Raw genomic sequence first — 10622 nt, 5'->3', positions numbered from 1 at the left:
ATCTGTTTCCTGTTTTCATTCTTCCCTCTATCGTTCTATCCCGATTTCCCTTCACCTGTAGGCCATAGCCACAATTAAGCAAGTCTCCTTTTCCATCTTTAACTCAGGGTGACTTAGTCATTGTGCATGGACGGGGAGGGGAAGGAGAAGAGAACCTAAGGGCCCTCAAAAGTGCATTCTGAGACTGGAGGGCTTTTGCCCAGGGAATCCATCTTTACATGACTAACTTCTTAATTATTTCTAATTACAAACTTTTCCTGTTGAAGCAATACCAGCCCCTCCAAAAGGGCAGTTGTGAACTGAATCACAAAAGGAAAACATCCAGCAGCACAAATAAGTTGAGGCACCAACTTACCTAGAGCAATGTCCCCACACTCTGGTACACAAAAAATGGTATCTCTTGGCTTTGTTTCCATACCTCATGCCCAGATACAGAACAGGATGTGTTTAAATTTAAGGAAGTTCATTTCTTTTTTTTAAGATTTATGTATTTATTTATTTGAGAGAGTTCGGGGAGGAGAGAAGCAGACTCCCCGCTGAGCCTGGAGCCAGATAGAGCCAATCTCAGGACCCTGAGCCAAAATCAAGTCAGACACCCAACCGAATGAGCCACCCAGGCGCCCCTAGGGAAGTTCATTTTTTTTTTTTTAAACATTTTATTTATTTGAGAGAGAGCGAGAGCACAAGCAGGGGAGGGGAGCAGAGGGAAAGGGAGAAGCAGACTCCCCACTGAACAGGGAGCCCAACAGGACCCTGGGTTTATGACCTGAGCCAAAGGCAGACACTTAACAGCTTAACCAACTGAGCCACCCAGGCATCCCATCAAAGCAACATCTTTATCATCAGGGCATTAGAGCTGAAAGAGACCTTAGAGGTCACTCTACACCTCTTGGATTATACAGATTGTCATTGCATTTTACAGTTAAGAAAGGCAAAGTGAATCCTCTAATGGACCCTATTTCAAATGGCTTAAGAATAAAGGTACAAGTTTAAATACCCTAATGGAAAATACTCAGAAAAAGTGTTTTTGAAATTTTTGTACCTTGGTATCTTTCCTTGCAACCTATCATCTCTTCCTCCATACATTATATTCAAATATAACTGTTTAGATACCTAACATGGCAAGTGTAAGATAGCTTTATTGTTAAAATGTTTAGAAAAAGCAGGCACAGAGAAAAAGTAAATGACTCCTGGACGCTTTCTGGTGCTTTGTCATCATTCCTTTGAAAACATTGTCCTTACCAAGGTTGATGAATTAATCAACTTATTGACTTTAAATACTTCTTACCGAACTCAGCATTCCAGAATGGTGAATATACTATTAAAGAATTTAAGAATTTTGCGTTTTATGTTGTCTAAGTCTGTTAACCTCGGGGTTGAAGTTTGGTCAATTCCAAAACAGGTGTCAACCCCCTGCTGGTTGTCCAACACAACCACTCTTAGTCACCCATCCTAAAGGAATTTTTCAGCTAAGGACATAAGCTACCAAAGTAAAAAGTTCAGGCTCCCTTGCAGAAGAGAACTGTATCCCAGTTCTGGCCAATGGGATGTATACAGAAGTTTTGTGTGGCAGCTACCAGGAATCTTTCTTAGGAAAAGCTGGCTCTTATTGATCCCTATTTGGATCATGAAGATGTACAACTCACTCTAGGGATGGGAAAGCTACATAGGGAGAAGCCATAGGCTCTGAGATTGTGGAGCAGAGCCAGCAATCAGCTCTGAAGAGGTCTCAGCACTTCAGTGAAAAAAATAAAACCTTTATCTCATTCAAGCCACTGTGCTTTGTGGTTCCTATCAATGGAGCCAAAAGTAATCCTAAAACCCAACTCACTTGGAGTATCTGAAAAAAAAGTTCTTAAAATTTTTGCCTGTCCCTTGAAATTCACACGTGATTATCATAGAAGATGGTCCTAACAGTGATTCTTAAAAGTTCTGGTTTATTAAAAAATGGTTCAATAAGCCAAATTATATAATCCTGGATAGAAATTTAAATATACATACTCTTGGTGCATAAATTACTTTATAAATTCAATCTCAGATCAGCAATATAGAAGGCAGATAAGTTAACAAAATAAAATATTGCATCATTTAGGCTTTTAAATTTTTTATTTTAAGAAAATAAACAGCCAGGAATAATTTATTTTTCCTGTGGAAAAATTATCATGAATTATTCAAGATTTAATTGCAGCAGGATAAAGTGAGCTTTTGTATGGTTCAGGTACAACACATCTTTGCAAAGCTAAATAAGCTGACCGCTGAAACTTTTACATTAACTGAGTTAAAGTTTCACATTACCAGTTGTTTTTATGGCTTATATAATCACTGAACAATTTTTCAAAAATTATTTAAAATGACTGAAAAACAAAGGTCTCCAATATCTATGAAATAAGTAAAATATCAGAATCCGAACACTTCTTCAAGAAGATGGTTAATGGCTTAATTATCATTGTCTACTCTTATGAGTTGAGAAAATGAATTAACTTGCAATTTTTGCTTCAGTTTTTCTAGTAAATACTATACTACTTATTTACTGTATTTAAACCTTAAGCTCAAACCCCACATCTTAATAATCCAGAGTTGAAAGCTTTCTACCTTGATAGTGGATAGCAGAGCTTCCTTGAGGCTATTAAGATGGGCCACCATTAGTAACTGCTTTAACCTTGACTGAGCAGGCTTAGCAATCAATCCCATTCCAGGGACGCTTGGGTGGCTCAGTCAGTTAAGCATCTGCCTTCAGCTCAGGTCATGATCTCAGGGTCCTGGGATTGAGCCCCACATCGGGCTCCCTGCTCAGCGGCCAGTCTGCTTCTCCCTCTCCCTCTGTGATCTCTTTTGCTCTCATTCTAATAAATAAATATCTTTAAAAAAAAGTCAATTCCATTCCACCTGCACATTCATTCTGATTTGCAACAATGATAACACAAGACCTGGACGAAAAGATCATGAGAAAACAAACAAGAAATACCCTAAAAGTTACCATCTTCCTCTGGCAGAAAACCAGGGAGTCTGTTTCTTTGAGAAAAAACCCACACAGATTCAGTTCCCCTATGCAGCCCTTGCTTATTCCATTTTTTATTTAAATTTTAGATAAAAATGGATATAGGGCTACATGGAAAATTAACATCAACATCTAGAGAATCACAAATCAAGACAAGATGATGAGAAATAAGCATGTTTCAGTCCGTTTTCTTCCAGAACTCTTTTACAACTCTGCTTTCCTGGAAGGGAATTCATGAGCTATAATACTTGATGAGATTTTCATCTGTAGGTTTGAGGATTTTCTTATCTGCCATATTCACCACCCATCCAGGGGCAAGACCAAAGAAAATCTGCCTTGGATCCTTTCGAGTACTAAGCATTTTGAAGAGTTCATCTTTAGTGATATCAGGTAAAATATAGCCATACTTCTTGGCAAGCTCAAGTCTTGCTTCAGGAAATTTGGCAGGATCGGCCAGGTAACCACGATTCTTTGCATCAGTATAATACGGTACCAGTGCTTCAGGCGGAAGCATTCGTTTTGGAATTGGTTGTCCACGCAGAAAGAATGGAACGGGTTTACACAGAATTTCTGAAAAAATTTTAAATAAAAAAGAGAGATACAAATAATAGCTATATACATGATTTTCTTTTAATTAATAATTTTTAAATACTCCCAAGCTGAGCACAATCCAAGAACTTTTTTTTATTAAATATATTTATCTTAAGTAAGCAAATGGATACACTTCATTTTCAAAAATTTGCATCTTGAAAATCCAAGTTATCCCTGGGTTACCAATAATTAGTGAATTTCTAAACATAGGTAACATCGCATGTAAGCCCCATGTTTAAAAACAAAAAACCTTCTACATACTGACTGAGGTATATTACAAGAGGTCACACCACTAACAGGAAGCCCTAAAACAGAAAACTGACGTGTCCAAACTGCCAAGTCAGAGAGCTAGGAGGACTTTTAAAATCCTCATATGGCAGCCAGTAGGAGACAAAGAGGGAAAAGAAAGGGACTGCAGGACATCTTACCTAGACTTCTTGGGTCATAGAAGGCCGTAGTAACAACACCACCATTTTTTTCAATTGCAGCAATGGCTAGTTCTGAAGCCAACTGTACTTCAATATTAACTTTTGCCTTAAAGGTGTCAGCACCCTGTAATAGGTCAAAGCAAAGCCTGTTTGTAGATAGCTTGGCTAAAAGTAGTCATGGCAAGCTTCCTTTTTACATTGTATTTTCTCCTCCAAAATGCTTATAATGCAACAGTAATTCCAACTCTAAATACCTCTGCATTGAGGTCCTAGCAAACAATATGCAATTTTTTTTATGCTTTTAGGCCACTTTGTTTTACCAATTTTCATTCTCTGTAAGCAGGGATGACTACATTTTCATTTTATTTATTAAACAGCAATATAAGCATCCATCCCCAGTCCTTCATTAATAGTAGACTGTTTAATCCTCCTAACAACCCTATGACAAAATTATTGCTATGCCAACTTCATAGATGGGGACACCAAAGCACAGAGAAGTTAAGTAACTTGTCAAGATCACACAGCTAGGATTATTTTTTTAAGATTTATTTATTTATTTTAAAGAGAGTCTTGAGCAGACTCTGTACTGAGCGCCAAGCCCCACACAGGGCTCAATCCCACGACCCCAAGACCAGGAGGACCCAAGCCAAAACCAAGAGTCAGGAGGCTTAACAGACTGCACTACCCAGGTGCCCCTCACACAGCTAGGATTCTAACCCAGGGAGACTAGTCACAACACCTGTGTTCTTAAACACAACATTCTGCCATATTGAGATGGCAGAGCTTCTTTATCCTTAAGTTAGCAAAAGACCAAGAGATTGTTAACAAGGGGACAAATGTGCTGGAACCTTCGGGAGAACAACATATCTGACAACAGGGGCACCTGGCTGGCTCAGTCGGTAGAGCATGTGATTCTTGATCTTGGGGTTGTAAGTTCGAGCCCTGTTTTGGGTATAGGGATTACTTAAAAATAAAATGTTTTAAAAAAAAATCTGACCTTGGAGGGATCAGCCCACTCTAGGAAAAAAGGCAGAAGAGCACAACAGAGGTTCACTTTACATTTACTATTGATTTTATTACAGCCTCTAAAAGGACAAAAATATAAGTCTACTTTTCCCTAGTATAGTCAATACTAAAAAATGTAGAACTGAACTTTCTAAAGTTCTGTTTTTGGTCACTTTTATTAGGATGTACTACATTTTACTCTTATTTCAAAACAGATTCTGAATTAAAAGATGCTGGTATTACCATTCTTTTTGTAGTGATAGAATTTTTCTGCTATTTTGGTGTGGTTGAAACAAGCTGGCTCCTAATCAAGTTCCTTTTATTAAGTTTTCATGTATTTCAAAAATATTCCATCAATTCTAAGACACATTTTCTCACATTTTTTCCATCTATGAAACTGGTCTACATTTTTATAATCAATGGCAACTTTGACTCAATAAGGTCTTGCCATATTATTTGTGAATTTTAATTACTATTCCAGATTGCCCAACTATTTCCCTATTCTTGGGCAGTAGAGTTAGTTCCAGCATTTTCAGTATTATAAATAGCATTTTTAGGAATGTCTTTGTATCAGATAGGTTTCTTTTATTTTATTATTCCTTGAAAACATATATTCCAAAATTGGTAATTTTGTGCTGAAGGATTAAAACAGTCTTACTACCCATTACTTATTACAAATCTGAAATCCAGAAAAGGTCAACCAATTTACAGAGCTACAAATGATGTGTAATTAACTGTACTTACTCAACTGTTGCCCTGGTGTAGTTTTCAGGATTATTTTCCTCATTTAATATAGACATATGCCTGAAAACTGTTGGAATGTGCCATCTATTGGCTGATAAAGTCAAAGATTTTTCCATATTAATTTACATGTGTATTCCCTTATATACCCAGAATAGAATACGGGAGACTTGAAAGTGTATTTTGTATTCTCTTTTCAAATCATTTTATTTGGAAAACTTTTATCCATGAGGTTCACTTTTTTAAAGGAATCTAAAAGGTTTTTCCATAAACACATGCTTCCCTCTAGTGGACACTAAGTTACTTACACAGCTGTATTACTGACAAGAAACAGAAGTATTAATGAACAAGTTTAATTGTTGATGAAACTCTTGGCCAATTTCTATAAATAGAAAACTTTGCTGCAACTGGAATTGGATTTGATTCATTCCTTTTCTCCATAACTAATTATCATGAGCCAATACTTCCAATACTGAACATATAGCAATGAACCAAAGTATTTGTCCTCAAAGAACTTACATTATAGTGAAGCAGAGAGTGAAAAAATAAATGTACTACTTGGTAATAAAGGTCAGGTGTTCATATATTCAAAGAAAAATACTCTGGGCAGGTTAAAGCAGACAAGAGTATGACTGTTGGTGGGGCGGGGGGGCGGTGAGTATTCTTTTATAAAAGGATGTCAAAAAAGATCTTCCTGATAAGACATTCAAGCAGAGTATCAAAGGGAGTGAGGGAGCAAGATGAATGGATACACTGAAGAGCACCCCAGAACCAGGATACAAAGGCCCCTCAATACAGCATGCCAACTTCCTCAAACTACAACTGACTATAACACAATTAATCGCCACTATGTAATGGTTATATGACAAGTCAAAAGAAATAAAAATTACAAAGGCAGAGTGTTGATTATATGGAATTCAGATATAGCCTTCTATGTAACACTAAAAAATGTAGTCCAGACTTACCTCCTCTACCAGCTGGACACCATAATCCCTTTTAAGTGGCTGGATGGTCACACCTCTTCCATTGACCAGCTGAGTTAAGTCAATAGGTTGAGTAGGATCCACTCGACCCAAATCAATAAGATACTGCAATCTATTGAGACTCAAAGGCTGATACTGGCGTCTGAAGCTACAAAACAAAGTAATAATTGAAAAACTCAGTCAAGCTTATCTTCCTGTAAATTCTTCAAATCAACTCAAAGCTCTGTCCTGTATTTTCCTCCATCAATTTAGGTGACTTAACAAAATAAAACTCTCCTGAGTACAACAGAAACATAATATTGCTTGACTTGTGCTCATGAAACAAAACTAGTACTTCATTTCATTAAAATAATTTGCCTCTCTAAGCATTTACTTCACTCACTTAAACAAATATGTCAAAAATGTAACCCTTTACTTAAATGATGCATTAATGGAGCTCAAAGTAACAAGATAGTTTTCCTTTACTAAGTGACTATAATTGTCCAGATTTTCATATATATTATTGCTCAGCCTCTAACCAACCACAAGAGCAGGCATTAATATCTCCATTTGCAGGTATGAGTACAAAGTCTGGGCTTTTTTGCCTACTAATCCAGCCTAAATTTCATTACCAAAAATGTTTCAGAGAAGCAGCAACAGAAGTTTGCTTCAGAGTGAATTCAAATTTCTACCACGCTACTTTTTTAGGTGATTGTCAGTGAACATTAGAGATTTTTACTTTAGAAAGCAAAGCAACCTTACCTATGACCTTCATTAAACCCGTATTTTGGGATTCGAATGTAAAATGGAGTCTGGCCTCCCTCAAAGCCCAGTCTGGGCCGGGTTCCTCTCTGACGCTCTCCTTTATGGCCTCGGCCACATTTTCTACCTCTTCTCCGACCTCTTCGCCGTCTTTCCTAGGACAGAAGAGAGTTTTATGATCTGCAGGTGCATTTTTTTAAAATTATATTTCATCTTTTCGCTGTATATTTTTTGTGATGCCATTCATTTATCCAACCAACCAGTACTGGCTAACACTACTATATGTCAAGCACTGTTCTAGTTGCTCTAACCCCCAAACACTCTTAAATTAGCATCTTTGCCTCTGAAGATGTAGTGAATTCTTCTAACTGTGAAGTCCAAGCTGTGTTTCAAAGGCAAAGTGGATTCTGTGATGGACTGGAATTGAAAAAAATCCTAGAATCAAACATCCCCAACAAACAAGGTTTATACCATATTCCGGAACATTTATTTTGGAATTGTAAATACATTAGCGTTATGCATTAATTTGTAAAGATATTTAGGGCGCCTGGGTGGCTCAGTTGGTTGGGCGACTGCCTTCGGCTCAGGTCATGATCCTGGAGTCCTGGGATCGAGTCCCACATCCGGCTCCCTGCTCAGCAGGGAGTCTGCTTCTCCCTCTGACCCTCCCCCCCTCATACTCTCTATCTCATTCTCTCTCTCAAATAAGTAAATAAAATCTTTAAAAAAAAAAAAAAGACATTTACAAATTTGTAAAGAAAATATTTTTCTTAAATTAACTTCCTCTCACTTCTTGAAAACAAGGAACTGATTTCTTAAAATGACAGTATATCCCCGTGCCTGGCTGGTTCAGTGGGCCAAGTAAGCGACTCCTGATCTCAGGGTTGTAAATCAGAGCCCCCACAATGGGTGTAGAGATTACTTAAAAACAAAATCTTTCAAAAATTAGATAAATAAGTAATATGACAGTATATCAACAGCTTTTCTAGCTGTATTCAGTGATTTGCAGAGGAGACATCTATCATAATCAATTAAAATCTTTCCCACGAAAATAAAAATACTGAGAAAGTGCTTCATTTTAAATACAATTTTCACTGAGACTATCATTTTGTAGTTTCTGTGACTTCACTCCTCCGCCCTAACATAATTATGCTTTAAGATCTAAAACTTACTAAGAATCGGGACCATATGGGAAGACTCTCCTCCGTGCAGTTAAGGGGAACAAGAGCTCGGCAACCCTAGCTCATCCCAACACACCTCTGGCAAAAGGTGTCCCTGAAAACGACCGGGAGTGAATGGCCGCTTCCATCGCCCCATCCCCCAGCGTTGCCCCGCACCGCCACCAGCTATTTACCAGTTTCCTGGAGCCTGGATTCGGCTTTAGGTTGGCCAAGCTCACACGGGGCAGGGCCCGGAGCAGGTCCAGGGCCCTTGCCCCACCGCCCTGCAAGGGACCGCTCATTACCCGCAGAGCCAAGACCCTCCAAGGGCGCCGGGGTGGCCTCAGAGCCCACGTGGTCTCTCGGCGCTGCTTTACGGCCGCGGCGCCGGCCCTGTCGTACCGCAGGAACTGCTGAACTTTCTGTCGCGGGGCGCGCCTGTGTCCAGGAGTCACCCGGTAGCGTCGGAAGTTTTTCTACATTGTTGTCTCGGTGTACCTCAACATTTTTCTCTTGTTTTTAGTTCACTGGGGATGTGAGCCTAGTTAGAGGTCGTGCGTCGACCCCGTCTCTGAACGCACAACGTTTTGTCCCGCTTCGTAAAAGCACGCATTGGGAAAACGCTGTGCGGTAGGGAATCTGAGTCAGTGTTTGGCCTGACATGCTTTGTCCTGGGGTCTTGCAGTCCTTCTGAGGCAGTGTGTTCTCTGAGCTCCACGTAGAGCCCGGAATAAAATAACGTGAGCGCTAAGCCATTAGTTTTGAGCTTCGTTTAATTACACGCCATGAGATACGAAAACAATACCCAGGGTCCAGCTTTTTAAATGCCTGGCTGGGGGCGCCTGGGTGGCTCTGTAGGTGGAGCACGGGACTGGTGGTTTTGGCTCAGGTCACGAAATCCGGGTCCTGGGATGAGCACCTCCCCGCACCCCACCTTGGGCTCCGTGCTTCGCGGGGTGTCTGCTTGATTTTCTCTCTGCCTCTGCCCCTTCCCCCGCTTGAGCGCGAGTCCTCTCTCTCTCTCTCTCTCGAATAAATAAATCTTTAAAAAAAGAAAATGCGTGGCTAATACCAACCTGTGAAAAAGACTCAAAACTATGCGTTCTCTTCCCTGTGTATCTACAGCTACTGCTTTGCCGGAACCACTGAGATAACTACACTGAGTTCACTTAATAATGTTAGCGCCTGTGGGCGCTCTGTACATGTCAGATGCGTTGAGTCAGCCTCATTAGATTTCTCTAAACCATCAGTCCTAGAGGTAGATGTTTGTATTTTTTACAGTCCGAGAAGGTAAGGCTCGGCAAAGTCAAGTAGTTGGACCAAGGTCTGACAACAAACTGCAGAGCCAGGATTCACTTATACTGCCTTACAAAGTAGTATTTTTTTAAAATATAAAATTGAGTATCTACAGCACAAAACACATACCATTATTTTCACTCAAAAAATATCAGCTTCCCTATTTTTGCCTTAAGGGAGTATAATATAGAAGACCATATTCCTTTTTCTTTCTTTTATTCTTTTTACATTTCACTGTCTTGCTGTGGAGCTGTTCTTCCTGATTCCTGTTAGTGATACAAACAGTGAAGGTGAGAAATAAACTTTTTGAGGTTCCTACTATGTTTGACTAAACCTTTTTGAAGTTATTTTAAATCAAATATAAAAGAAAGAAGGTGCATTTATTCCTTTAAGCAATATTTATGAGCAAGTCACTAACTTGTTACTAAGAAATATACATAGATGAAGTCAAATAGGATCTTGCTCCCAGGTTTTTTTAAATCTAGGAGAGAAAACTTAACAAAATTGAGTATTTTTGTAAAGATTTTATTTGTAAGTAATCTCTACACCGAACATGGGGCTGGATCCACAATCCTGAGATCAAGAGTTGCTGGCTCCACCAACTAAGCCAGCCAAGTGCCCCAAAATTGAGTATTTTTTAAAAGGTAAAGGAGCACCAGGGTAGCTCAGTTGGTTAAAC

At 39.1% G+C, this 10622-nt stretch overlaps 1 protein-coding gene across 1 annotated transcript; it reads right to left on the bottom strand.

The window, feature by feature from the left end:
- Positions 1-2151: 2151 nt before the first annotated feature.
- MRPL15 (mitochondrial ribosomal protein L15) lies at positions 2152-9031 on the bottom strand. Its single transcript, XM_035011160.1, has 5 exons — positions 8842-9031; positions 7488-7642; positions 6729-6894; positions 4018-4141; positions 2152-3568 (listed from the first exon to the last, which is right to left on the bottom strand). The coding sequence occupies exons 1-5, from the start codon at positions 8947-8949 to the stop codon at positions 3231-3233; spliced, it is 891 nt and encodes a 296-aa protein (XP_034867051.1). The 5' UTR covers positions 8950-9031; the 3' UTR covers positions 2152-3230.
- Positions 9032-10622: the final 1591 nt, after the last annotated feature.

The sequence above is a fragment of the Mirounga leonina genome, unplaced genomic scaffold (assembly GCF_011800145.1).
Source record: "Mirounga leonina isolate KUSES-001 unplaced genomic scaffold, KU_Mleo_1.0 Mir_165, whole genome shotgun sequence".
Lineage (NCBI taxonomy): Eukaryota > Metazoa > Chordata > Mammalia > Carnivora > Phocidae > Mirounga > Mirounga leonina.
Note: the sequence above shows the minus strand (reverse complement) of the source record. Positions and strands in the feature narration are given on the sequence as shown.